A 14,445-nucleotide genomic window follows, 5' to 3' on the forward strand; every position below is an offset into this window, starting at 1 on the left:
TTCTTAAGGATATTTATTATTTAACACATACAGTTTGAAGCCCAACCTAAAATTTGTTTGTTGATACCGTTAAATCGTTTTCCAGATGTAGAGAAAAAAACTGCATCTTTATTTAGGATTCAAATGCCAGAGGTGTGACCAAGTCACTGCTTGGCAAGTCACAAGTAAGTCACGAGTCTTTCCAGTCAAGTCTCGAGTCAAGTCCAAGTCGAGTCCAAAGTCAGTGATTTAGAAGTCCAAGTCCTTATTTTTGAATTTTCAAGTCATAATCAAGTCATCTGTCCAACTTCAATTTAATGACAGTGATGATGAATAAATTCCAGAAATAAAGCTTCTTAAAGCTTCGTTTATTTGCTCAAACAAGCAGGAAGTACAACTGAACCTGATTCTAAACAAAGTGCTGCTGCATTTAGCAGAACAAGATCAAACCCAGATTTTTGTCCATGTCGTGCTTCTTTTGTGCTAAAATATCTAATATGCTTAAGTCATCATCAAGTCATCAAATGCAAGACGATTCAAGTCGCAAGTAATTGGTGTTCAAGTCCGAGCCAAGTTGTAAGACTTTGTAGATTTTATCAAGTCAAGTCAGAAGTTATTCAAATAATGACTTGAGTCTGACTCGAGTCCAAATCATGTGACTTGAGTCCACACCTCTGCAAAATGCTGACTCTGACTCACTTCTGAAGTCAGTAAATTATTAGTTTGATCATTAATATCAGGTTAAAAACATCATGCTACATTTCTGAAAACACTCACTAGATGGGGTTGTTGCAGAAGCAGCAGGGTGGTTTCTAGATGTGTTGATGGTAAATTCCTAAAATAATTTTTGGAAAAACAAAACTGCCAATTAGTTATAGAAATATGAAAAAGCTATAATAAAAATTCTATGTTTAAATAATAATATTAATATTAACCAATAATATTTGTCAGGACAGGGCTGCCAACTCTCAAGCAAGGAGTGTGAGACACGGAGACACACATTTGACTGTCTTCACACTCTCTCATGCCACACGCCCAATATTCCCAATTTAGGAATATTTCCCTGGACAGACTTTTTCCTCCTTCCCACAATTTTAATGGAGAGGCCATTTTCCACCTACTCTGATTGGTGCCTGTGCTCTCTTGCTATGTCATACACCGACGCACACAGTGCATGACAGGGCTGTTCCATTAGACATCCGCTATCAACCTTACACATTGGCTGTGTGAGGCCAATGTGAGGCTGTGTGAGTAAGAAAAGTGATCACAAAACATTAAAATGTAAATAGAAACAACTAAGAAACAGATCTAAAATGCAGCTTAGGCCTTGCTTTACCAGAAGGTGTTCTTCCTCTATGGTGCTTCACAGAGGTTGAAGACATCTGCCGGGCTGCATCTTGGTATTCCCATGTTTATCTTGTGAGATTTTTAGGCGTTTAGATGTTTTTTTGGCCTGGCGGGTCTGACCTTCATCCTCCTCCACCATCAAAGCCAATATACCACCAGGTATAGTGGTCAGTTGGCAGCTCCGCACCTCTCTTCACCTGAGTGTCCAACACATGTGGCCACAGATCAGGTGAGATGACAACAAAGTCAATGATTGAGCTACAGCCCAAGGTATTCTGGTGACAAGAGCACATATAGGAACCTTTTTGCCTGAACATGGTGCTCATTATGGACAATCCATTAGAAGCACAAAGGTCCAACAACAAAACACCACTTAGATTAAGATTAGGGCGGCCATTCCTCCAACCACACCTGTCCAGGTCTCACTATCATTGGCTGCGTGAGTATTGACATCCTCCAAGAGTACCAAGGAGTCCCCTGAAGGAGCACTCTCCAGCACCCCTTTAAAGACTCCAGAAATGGTGGTTACCGGTAGTCTGACCTTAAATTTGGTGCCTAAGCGCAACAGTCAGGACTCGTTGCCTCACACGAAGGCGGAGGGAGGCTGCACTCTCACTCACCAAGGTAAACTCCAATGTACAGGCACCAAGATGGGGGCAATAAAGGGGCCTTTTTGATCAGGATTTTGTGAAGCAACATGGAAATTATAAAAATTGCAGTTCCACTCTCATCCGCTAGGGGATGGCAGCAGAAGTGAGCAAATCCTCATTGACTCCCATGTTAAAAATACCAAATTCAAAGCAGAAATAAACATGTTTACAGCCTGGATGAAAAAAAAAAACATTTTAGGTTTATTAGATCTAGTTTACAGTCATGACAACTCTGAGGGGGGTGACATTTTTGTAAGTCTTCCATGTATGTGTAATGAAATGAAATTATAAATAATTAGATTTGATTGACAGGCATGGACGTCACTAGGATTGAGATATAGGGGGGGCTTAGCCGCAGGAGCTTGACCTTGAACGTTTTTTGTCACACCCTGCAAAAACTTTGTCAATTAATTCATTATCTGAAGAACATTTAACAAAACCTATTATTTAACACTTTCTTTTCCTTTCCTACCTTTGTGCATTTTCTCTCTTCTTTTTATGAAAAATAACACTTAATCAGTTAATTAGTGGGGTCTATGTTGAAGAAAGATTTTATGTAAGTCCATTAAAAATTAGATAGGTTATATTTCCAAATAAAGCTATTCATTTCAGTCTACTGCACTTAACGGGGGGAAATGATGTAGTCATTTATTTAATTTGTTTAATTACAACTTGTTTAATTATAAATGTTACTGAAATGTGACAATAAAGAACAAATGAATAATTGTCAAACTTTTATTCTGCCAAATGAGTGCGCAGTTGACAGTTTTAATATATGAATAACACTGCTATGATATGGAATAAAGGAGTGTGTAATTAACTATTACAAGACAAAATAACAGTATATATAAAAATATCCAGCAAGTACTAGAACTTATAATACAGAAAGTCAACTATACAGATACAACTTGACATAAGGTTGCAGGTCACATGATTATTATAGTTTTTTTTTTCTCAAGGTCTCTTACCTGTTCACTCCTAAACAGAAAACTGTTCAGTATTGCTTGGGAACTTTGTGCTCAGGTAAATGCTCATAACGATGCGCTCGCCCCTGTTTTCGCTGTAGATCACTGACCTTGACCATGCAGATCTCCCCAGCATCAACCACCTGATCTCTCTCCTGTTCCTCACTCACTCTCTTAAAAAATCTTCGTATGTCCATCTAGCCGACACATTGAAAAGCATTTTCAATTTCTAATGCCAAGACAAATGCTACTAAGCCATTTAGTTTTCACTCACAATAACTGAAACAGCCATTGGTGGATAGATGGTACAGAATATGGACAACTGTTAGCCTAATATAGCCTATGTTTGGTTGCTCATGATGATGGCATTGTGCATAACGTCACATTAAGCTGCCAAAATTTATGTTAAAGTCAGATGAGTACAATATCTCTTTTCTTTACCATAGGTAAACATAGGAAATATTAACCAACTGACAACCCACATGGAAAGAATTCATATAAACATATAGGTTTTAATATATGTTTTGATGTAGCTTTTGAATATATGAAATATATAAAACTGGCTGTTTACATATATGTACCTATAATATATTATATATATATATATATATATATATATATATATATATATATATATATATATATATATATATATATATATATATATATATATATATATATATATATATTATAGAAAAAATATATAATATAGAAAAACAGTCAATAATATACACATTCAGCCATATTCTGATTCAGGTTTTTAGTGTGGAGTGATTTTTGTGCCACCAACTGGAGTGTGCAGTGATAAATCTGCAAGAGCAACACCTGCTCTGCAGTCGTATGCAGCCCTCTCTCTGCATGCTCAACTCCGTCTCTGCCTGCACAAATCTCCCTGCTGTTGCTCAATTTGCAAATTTTAAAGCAATGTAGCCTCTCCATCAGCCAATCAGACAGCTCTCCATTATGCAATCAAAGCATGTCCAGGAAATACTGGCAGGAAAATTGCACTTTTTTCAGATAAAGAGGACTTTATATAATTATATTTAATTAGGTTGATTAACCCTCCTCTTTTCCTGGGACATTTCCACTGTTCACTTCCTTTTACACATCAAGGGATCATTTATGTCTAACCAAACAGAGAAGAAACACTTTATATGTTGAAATTAAAAGTCCTCTTTAACTGAAAAGAGTGCAATTTAACAGTATTAGGAATAGGCAATGCGTCTTTTCTGGAAGTCAGATATGGTCACCCTAATCATGACACATGAATTACAACAAAGTATCTTGCAGGCAGTGGATGGTGACTGGTAGCTAACCAGCAGCAGAAAGCAGTTCAATAAGCTGTTAAATGGGTGTTTTTCTGTAAAGCAGTATTTCCTGGACATGCTTGGATTGGATAAAACAGAGCTGTCTGTGATTGACTGTTGGAGAGGCTACTTGTTGAGGAGAGCAGGGAGAGATTTGCATGCGCAGAGACAGAGTTGAGCCCACAGAGAGGGCTGCAGCTGCTGCACACAAGCGCAGAGCAGGTTCTGTTTGTGCAGACTCATTACTGTACGCTCAAGTTGGTGGCAATAAGTCACTCAATGAACTGGCTGGCTCGTTAATCATGTCACTTCAGGGGAGTTTTTCGACCATTTTACTTGACATCAAAGCTTTTCATTATGGTTTGCGGCATGTAAACATGCTAGCGGAGTTAGCATTAGCATGTCGGTGCGGTAGCATTTCTCGTCTGAACTATAACCTTGAAATGTTAACGGTGTGCTGCTGTTTCTGTCTTACCCTAATGTGATGTTGACATGACATGATGTTGTTACATGAGCGCTGAGCAGGATTTGCTCATCGATATATAGGTTTTGCTGTATCGCCCCTGTCCCCTGACTTGTCAACAAAGAAGTGGAGGAAGTCCTTTCTTGATAGTTCCTGTGTGCGACGGTGTAGTTCTATATTCATTAATTATTATTTCTGTTTCAGACTAAAAACTCCTGTACCAACTACACGTGTCGTGTTTGTGTTGAGCATGTAGATGTGAACAAATAAAAAAAAGTTAACAGAAAAAAATAAAATAAAATAAAAAAACCAAAATTATAGGGGGGGCTTGTGATTATTTTAGGGGGGCTGAAGCCCCCCTAAAACGGACCTAACGACGTCAGCGTTGACAGGTAGCATGAATGTCAGAGTCACGTCAGAGCTTGCGCTAGTGGCTAGATTCAGGGGAAGGCCTCAGCCTCACATTGATGTTCTGCCATTTTGACTGAAATTTAGCAATGGCCTCTCTGTGTTCATGTTTGGAGGTTGATTGTGAAATAAATTGGACACGACGGTAAGCTGTATTGATTGTAATAACAGATCATCCAATGAGTCTCTGCTTCTTTTTATTGGTAAGTAAAATAATATTTTCCCATTTTGAATTGAAGTTCTTGTAGAGACCAATAATAAATCTGCTGAAGTCTTTCCAAATAGTTGCAGCGTGTGAACGGATCCAAAAGAGGTGCTGGACAGTTTTGCCGGACGCCGGAGCACCTCCGCAGTCAATGGACAGAAATCACAACCGCTCAACAGGAAAGGGAGCAAGCACAACTTCCGTTATTTCACAATAAATTGATAAACAAAAAGCGTTTTTTTTTTCACATGCACAGGTTTAACAACTTTTAACAACTATCAATGGCGGTTGGACTTTAACTGCACAAAAATAAACCATAAATACAGTTTCCACTATCAAAGCAGTCACCCTTTGTTGATCCAAACACTGCTGATCTCTCAACACAAATGATAGGCAGATTAAACAGTTCATTTCTATGCTTCTCCCACACAACGGGTGTTTGGATCTAACTTACGCATTTATTGCTCGGACTGTATCGCAAGATCTCGAAAATCCCACGCATGCCGGTTTGCGCACCTCAGGTCTCCGCACCGGGGCGGAGCCGTTGTAGACCGGGTATAGAGCTCCGGACATCACGTGAGTCTCAGAGAGTAGACGACATGTTGGCAGGCAACAAAGGTAAACAAAATGAACGGGATCGGCTTGGATTTTACTTTGTCTGAGTTTACTTCACACTTTAAAACCGAAGAAATCGTTTTATATAGTCAGAAATTAAATAGACTAAACATCTCTGGCCCTTACCGTGCCCCTGGGATACTTTTTAAAAATGCCAGAAGCTGCAAGAGACCCCAGCCACCCGTGCGGAAAACTCATGTCAGCCGCTTGTATCCATGATCTCGTTCTTTCGGTCATTACCCAAGGCTCGTGGCCATAGGTGAGGGTAGGAACGTAGATTGACCAGTAAATTGAGAGCTTCACCTTCTGGCTCAGCTCTCTTTTCACCACAATAGACCGGTACAACACCTGCATCAATGCAGACGTGGCACCAATCCATCTATTGATTTCTCGCTCCATCTTTCCCTCACCCGTGAAGATGACCTCAAATACTTAAACTCCTCCACTTGAGGCAGGACCTCATCCCTGACTCAGAGAAGACCATGGGCAGGGCCGGATTTAGGAGGATGTGGGCCCATGGGCTTCAGTCAATTTAGGTGGCCCCTTTTTTTTCAAAATTGTTGGATAGACGCACGCGCGCGCGCACACACACACACACACATATAATTTTACTATATTATTTTAAGGACTACAAATTGAAACTTTTTTTTAGACCACACATCTTTAATAAACCAATTCACACACACTACAATAATCCTTGAATGAATAGATTTGCATTTTATAGAAAGAAAACATTATTTCAACTTTGGCTTCTAAAAGCTGTGTGAATCAATAACCTAACATTAGGTAGTCATTTACACATTGAACATTTTAATACAATTCAAATTCTGCTTTTGCTGTCAAATAACTTTAACAAAAATAAACAAAAGGCAAAAGCGCACTCATCTGCCACTAAGATAGAAGACTATGCTCAAAGCTGTATGGTTCTCTATGGGAAGAAATTTAAGAAAGCGTTCCTGGGAGTGCCCTTCAGGTGACACATATCTCAGAATAAATGTTAACTGATCAAGGTGGGAAACATCTGGTGTGGAGTCAACAGAGATCTAATAATATTTGGCCATGTTTACTTCACCGACTATTTCAGACAGAACACGATCACCCATCAGTTGAACAAACTCCACATATTTTAGAAGAAAGATATGAAGGTGTCCCTGCACCTGCATTTCCATATTTCTCTATGTGAGACTTCAAAAAGGGATCAAACTCGCTGATTAACTCCAGAATGCCCAGGTAATTACCATTATCAGTCCTGCCAAAAACATGACTAGATCCTCTAAGAGCAAGTCCTCTCTCTGCCAAAAACTTCACAACAGACACAACTCTTCTCAAAACTTCAGTCCAATATGCACTCTCAGATTCAAATTGTTTTTCCAGCTCTGTATCTATCCTTCCAGCAGCTGACCCAAGTGTGATATATGTTAGCATAGATTTTCTGTGATGTTCACTGTTTTCATGCTCTTTCATCCTGTTTGTGGCATGTTTCCAGTCACTGAAACCAGTTTCAAAGCACGATTTGCTTTTAGCATCACTGAAAATGCAACATGCAAAACAAAACACAGCTCCGGTAGATGGAGAGTAAAGCAGCCAATGTCTTTGGACATACTCACCACTGGCGAGTCTGCGTTTAAAGTGCAGTCTGGAGAAGAACCGCTTCTGCTGTTTGTACACTCGTTCGGACGCTTTAAAATTTAAGTCCATGTGTTGGCAGCTCTGCGGTCCTCGCTCAGCCCAGTAGGCATGCACAGATGCATCACATTTTCCCCAGCAAGCTGGATCCGTACTGTAACAAGGTTCATCCAAAGTTTCAATCCGTGGCCCAGACACACTTTCGGTCGCCAATTTTCCACAATCACTCTCTGATGGGAAAAGATAATCCATGGAGGACGTGGTGGTCTCAGATGCCTCCAGGTCGAGCGTCTCTGCTGCCGGAACATCAGCCGCGGATTCAGCCGCCAACTTTCCACAATCACTTTGACAGGAAAACATAATTCGTGTTGTTGGACGTGGTCTCAGCAGGTGCCGTCGGCGCCGTCCCACACTGGGGTGTGTCAGGCTGCAAACGCCCGCCGTGATGTAAGAAGTGTGAGAAAACTTGGACCAATTATAAGCAGTCATGACAGATGTTTCCCTAAACAAATCCCGGTGCTTCTCAGCTAAATGGTAGCATCTTGTTAGAGAATTACATACAAAAATAAAAATGCTTTTTGGACTGAGGGCGGGGCCTCCAGCACGCAGGGGCCCAGGGCTGTAGCTCAGGTAAGCCCATGCGAAAGTCCGGGGGTGGTCTTAGATTTAGAGGAGCTGATTCTCATCCCAGCTGCTTCACACTTGGCTGTGAACCATCAACATAAATATACTGGACATCTCCTTTCCATAGGCTCCAATATCACGTTTTTGTACTAAAATGGGAGGTGGCCACCACCGCCATTCTGACCGTGTCACAGGCTCCGTCAAGCCCAGACAATTCCAAAAAAGGGAAGAGAGGTGGAGCTGAGGGTGGGGCTGTAAGGCAAGGATCAACTGATGACACCCGGTCGAACTAGCTACAAGCTAACCTGAAGCTAACCCAAAGCTAACGCGGAGGTGGGAGCTAAGCTAATGGAGGTAGCAACCTAGCTACAACCGGAGTTAACTGTGCACAACACCAGAGCTTCTGAGTCAGAGATACGCCGGGCTGACCGCTGGGTAAAACCGGGTGGAACACAGAGGTCTCTGATACCTCCACAAGCCGACAGCCGCACAGCAGACAAGTGTCGCTGCGATCTGAGATGCGCAGAGCTGCCGTTGGGGAGAACCGGGTGGAAAGGTTTCCATCCCAGAGCTCCACAAGCTGTCAGCCCGCGCAGCACACAGAAGCCGCGATCAGACAGAGAAGCGCCGAGCTGTGGGGAGGGGAGGTACGGGTGGAAAACAGAGGTCTCCCGAGAGCTCCACAAGCCGATAGTCGGAACCCAGCTCCACCAACATGTTATATTTCAACCCATTTTCTAAAGTGCAGCATTATGTTAAATGCACTGGGTTTTACCCTATTACATTTAAATTTCATGGTTAAACAGTACATGTTAAAATCTAAGCTCAGCTCGGCAGTGACCTAAAATACATAAATATAATTTTACTTACCGAAAAAAAAATGAAGTGGAGACTCCTTGGACGCTCTATTAGTGCAATTACTACCACAGCAAGTCATTTTGTCCAACAATTGCACAAAAAATATCCAAAACAGAATACACAAACACAGAGACTCAAAATCCCAGAACAGTTTCCAAGCCAGACCGAGGCTCTACTGAGGCCTTTCCCCGGAGCTAGCTCTGTGGTCACGTGGGTCTGAGGCGGCGGTCACGTGGGTCTGATGCTCATTAATTATACAGAATTTTAGGCTTTTAATACACTTTAACAGAAGAGTGAGAAAAAAATTCACCCCCCTCAGAGTTGTCATGAGTGTAAACTAGATAATTTAAACAAAAAACATGTTTTGGTACCAGGCTGTAAACATGTTTATTTCTGCTGTGAAATTGGTATTTTTAACATGGGAGTCAATGAGGATTTGCCCGCTTCTGACACCAGCCCCTAGTGGATGAGGGTGGAACTGCAATTTTTGGTACTTCTGGGTTGGCCTCAATTTTAGAGCCGCATTGTGGGGGCTTGCTGTGAACTAGCCTGAGATCACGTTCTGCTGAAGCCAACAGGACCACATCATGTACAAAAGGCACCCGATCATTAGGCCACCAAAACGGATATCCTCAACACCTAAAGAAATCCTGCCCATTAAATTTTTGAATTTTTGAACAAAATCGACGAAGAACAGCCCTGGCAAAGTCCAACTCTTACCAGGAACGAGCCCGACTTACTGCCCGCAATCCTCGGTGCATCTTCAATCAATCAATCAATCAATCAATCAATCAATCAATCAATCAATCAATCAATCAATCAATCAATCAATCAAGCTTTATTTATAAAGCGCCTTCCGCAACCCTGTCAGGAAGCCCAAAGCGTTGAACATGGTTCAGTTGTAGGTAAATATATTGAATAAATCAAAAATATTCTGGTCCAGGACAAATGTGTAAAACAAGGGATTGAGTGAACCAATGAAAACTGTGAAATAAATTCAACATAAAAGAGGGCCAAAATCAAACATGTTCTGGAAACACCAAGCGGAGGAGGTGTGTTTTTAGGCGACTCTTAAAGACTGGCAGGGATGGGGACAGCCTAACTGAGGGCGGCAACTGGTTCCAGAGTGACGGTGCTAGGACTGAGAAAGCCTGCGGTCCCCGCGAGTATGACACCTAGCGAGCAGGCCTTGGTCAGAGGAGCGCAGAACGCGTGATGGGGAATGTCTGTTCAGGAGTGTGGCCAGATAGGGGGGGCACCACCCTGGAAGAAATTATAAACAAAGACAAGGATTTTGAATTGTGACCGATAGCAAACCGGAAGCCAGTGCAGGGAGGCCAGAACCGGACTGATGTGGTCCCGTTTCCTGATCCCAGTCAGGAACCTGGCTGTTCTGCACAACCTGTAGGCGACGCAGTGATGACTGACACAACCCTGCATAGAGAGAGTTGCAGTAGTCAACCCTAGAAATTACAAAGGCATGCAGTACCCGCTCCAGGTGGGCTCTCGACAGCATATGCTTGATTTTTGAAAGGCGTCTCAGGTGAAAGAAACTGGACCGGATCACAGAATTGATGTGAGCATCAAATTTAAGTCCAGCATCAAGTTTCACCCCAAACTGGTAACAACTGGTTTTGAGTAGGGAGAAAGAGGGCCAAGATCAACATAACGACCCACAGCCCTGCTGTTGGGGTGAAAAACAATGAGCTCTGTCTTTCCCTCATTCAGATGTAGATAGTTGGCCATTAGCCAAGACTTCACCTCATTAACACAGGACACAAAGGACTGGATAGAGTGACCTTTCTCCTTACACAACGGAGAGTAAATCTGGCTATCATCAGCATAGAGATGGAATGATAGGCCATGTTTATGAAAGATTGACCCCAGAGGTAGCAGATGAATGGAAAACAAAAGAGGACCAAGGATCGATCCCTGCGAGATCCCCCAGCGGAGCCCCTCCCAAGATGAAAAAACATCACCCAGTTTAACGCAGAATGTCCTGTTGTGGAGATACGATCTAAACCAGTCCAGAACAGACACTTTGATCCCAACCCATTGTTCCAAGCGATCGAGTAGAATCGCGTGGTCGACTGTGTCGAAGGCTGCTGTCAGGTCTAACAACAGAAGCACCACAGAAGTACCCTGATTTAGTGATAGATAGATGTCATTTATGACCCTCAGTAGAGCCAACTCAGTACTATGGCCAGACCTGAACCCTGATTGAAAAACCTCGAACAGATCAGAGTCAGCTAAATGTGAGACCAGCTGCTGATAAACGACTTTCTCAAGCAGTTTTGATGTAAAAGGCAGGGTAGAGATAGGCCTGTAATTTGTGATCACAGAGAGATCAGCACCAGGTTTCTTCAGGGTCGGTCGAATAACTGCTGCTTTCAAAGCAGCTGGGACAACACCTGTGCTGAGGTTCCCATTGATAATCTGACCAAGTGATGGGCCAAGAAACGGAAAGGCAGCCTTCCAGAGACGAGGCGGCAGAACGTCAAGTGGAGAGCCAGATGGCTTCTGCCTCGCAACAAGCTTACTCAGCTCAGAGTATGAAAGAGTATTGAGGGAGCTCAGGGTGGGTGGTGATGGAGGAACTGGAACAGGATCAATAGAGTTACCAGAAATAGCTGCTGCTGCATATCTTGGGCGATCGTGAACGAACGGAAGGACAAAAGAGTCTGGCGATCATAGGAGATGGTAGCGGGGACACTACTGAAGAAGATCGCAGACAGGAGCAAGGTGGAACGAGGTTAGTGGAGAAAAGTTTGAAAAAGTGGCCGGTGACCGCAGCTAAGCCAAGCACAGGCGCCATCTTGCCGACCGGAAGCGAAGCCCCTCCTTTTGGACTTCAGTAAGTCAAGCCAACATATTTCATGTTCAGAATGCACGTTGTCCACTGAGGTGGACACGTAATAAATTATTTGTAAATTATTAAATGTTACAAAAAATATTTGTTGAAATTTGTTTCATTCACACCTAAAGATGAATGAAAATAATTGTTTAAAAAAATCATGGTTAAAGATTTCATAATTCATGCATCAAAGGGTTAATTAATTGTTTACATATTTATTTGTTATTTTGCAAATTAAGACACAAGCACACAGAAAAGGAAAAATGTTTCATTGTCTGTTGCTAATTATGTTGCCATGGTTAATCAGACCACTTATAAATGTAATTGCACATGTCTGGCAGCCGAGCCCCTCGTTTTTATGTCAAATATGTGGGGGTGCACGCAGCAGTTTGAGCCGCATTAACGTCCGTGGAAGAATAATAGTAAAGTAAGTAAGTACATTTTATTTATTTAGCACTCATCACAGACAGAGAATCACAAAATGCTTCACACAACAAAACAATTCATAAAATCATAAAGATCTTAAACAAAACAGAAATAAATACAAATAAAACAAACTCATAAAGTTATAAAATATCATAAAACCAATGAAAAATATTACAAATTTGAGTAAAAAAATAGGAAAACAAAAGATTTTGGTAAAAACAGCTTTAAATAAAAGGGTCTTCAGCTGTTTTATAATGGTTACCAGACTGTCAGTACTACATAAGGTTAAAGGAAGTTCATTCCAAAGCCAGGGTGCAACAACCTGGAAGGAGCGATCTCCTTGACTTTTAAATCTGGTCTTTGGAACTTCTTGGGTCGGATCAGAAGAAACAAAAAATGATATAATCCTCGGGTGGAGAGCACTAAGGGCCTTGCCAAAAAGCAGCATCAGCCTCATCTTTGCCCTTTCCCTTGACTTTGCCCTTTTAGAACTTTGCTTTATGACATCATCATCTTCATCATCATCATCATCATCATCATCTCCATCATCACGTGATCATAAGATCATAAGCGGATTCTACAGGCATTCAGTTCTCAGTGACGCACCGTCAGAGACAGTCGTGTTTGCTCGTTGTTCGATAGTGTTTCAACTTATCGTCTACGTGTTATTTAGCATTATGGGAGACTCTTTTGCACACAAGAGTTACTCTTCAGCTCTGGTTAAAGATTCAGAGACTTATATTAGCATGGAACAACCGCATTTGCCAGAGAATCGTGGTTTAGTTTCAGCAACCAAACGAAAAGCCGTTTCAGACCCTGGACCTCCCACAAGAAGGATTAAGGTTTCTGATGAAGGCAAACTCTCTGCAAACAACCAGAAGATTACACAAATTGACAAATTCACAAAGAAATCCATTTCCTTTGATGTTGAGGGATCTGAAAATCCAGACAAGGAATGCAGATATTTGGTTCCTGAGAAAGGATCGTCCTCTGCCAAAAGGAAAGCTGTTTTTCATCACGAACCTCCCACAAAACGGTCTAGGGTTTCAGGTGAAGGCAGCGTCTCCAGACATAACCTGGATGAGACATCCAGAGTCTCAAAGAGGTCACTCTCACCAGATGGTGAGGGATCTGGAAGTCCAGCAAAGAGAATCAGACTGTCTGATTCTGAGAGTCCCTCGCCTTCAGCCAAAGATCAGTTCGAGGCAAAATACGAGCAAAAAGATCTGCTTGGAAAGGGAGGCTTTGGATCTGTTTATGGTGGCTACCGCAGGGCAGACAATTTACCTGTGGCAATCAAACATATACCAAAGAAAAATGTAGTCTGGACGGATACGGACGAGAACGGCCAGCAGCTCACCATTGAGGTAGCCGCCATGCTAAAACTCCAGACAGAATCAGCTGATTCGGTGGGGAAGTCCGCTCCAATTTCCCTCCTGGACTGGTACGATTTCAACCAGGAACAGATTCTAGTGTTGGAGAGACCAGTGCCTGCAGTGGACCTCTCACAGTTTATTAAAAATAACAAAGAGCCCCTACAGGAGAATCAGGCTAAAACAATTATTAAACAGCTGGTTGATGCCGTCAAACATCTGGAGGACACCAACATCTTCCACAGAGACATCAAACCACGAAATATTCTGATTGAAACAGGATCAGAAATCCCGCGACTGAGACTGATTGACTTTGGAGTGAGTTGTTTCACCAACACAGAATATGAAAACGGCCGGTTCTACGGCACAGCGAAACACGTCCCTCCTGAGTTTATTTCAGAATGCATTTATAAGGCAGGACCAGCAACCGTGTGGCAGGTGGGAGTTGTTCTCTATGAAATGCTCCACGAAAGTTTGTTTGACTCAAAAAAGTTTTTCAGTAACAAACTCAGAATCAGGACGGACCTCTCTCCATACTGTACGAACTTCCTAAAGAGCTGTTTCATGAGAAGCCCACAGTGGCGTCCCACCTTAAAGCAGCTCCAGCGTGACCCTTGGCTTTGGTTAAACAGAAACTAAAGTCTTCAAAGCTCTGGACCCAATTCAACCGGCACCAAGCTAGATCCCTCCTAACTCGGACACCTCTCAACCCCTAACAGAGTCACCTATCATCTCCTACATTTCC

General features: G+C 42.1%; 1 protein-coding gene across 1 annotated transcript in view; it reads left to right on the forward strand.

Annotated features, from left to right (window-relative positions):
* Positions 1–12,589: 12,589 nt before the first annotated feature.
* Positions 12,590–14,445, forward strand: part of LOC129153228 (serine/threonine-protein kinase pim-1-like) — a 2,241-nt gene continuing 385 nt past the window's right edge. The window contains exon 1 of the mRNA XM_054732515.2: positions 12,590–14,445. This exon is cut by the window's right edge and continues 385 nt beyond it. Within this exon, the coding sequence (XP_054588490.2) occupies positions 12,828–14,339 (1,512 nt within the window). The 5' untranslated portion in view covers positions 12,590–12,827 and the 3' untranslated portion in view covers positions 14,340–14,445.

The sequence above is a fragment of the Nothobranchius furzeri genome, chromosome 9 (genome assembly GCF_043380555.1).
Source record: "Nothobranchius furzeri strain GRZ-AD chromosome 9, NfurGRZ-RIMD1, whole genome shotgun sequence".
Taxonomy (NCBI): Eukaryota; Metazoa; Chordata; class Actinopteri; order Cyprinodontiformes; family Nothobranchiidae; genus Nothobranchius; species Nothobranchius furzeri.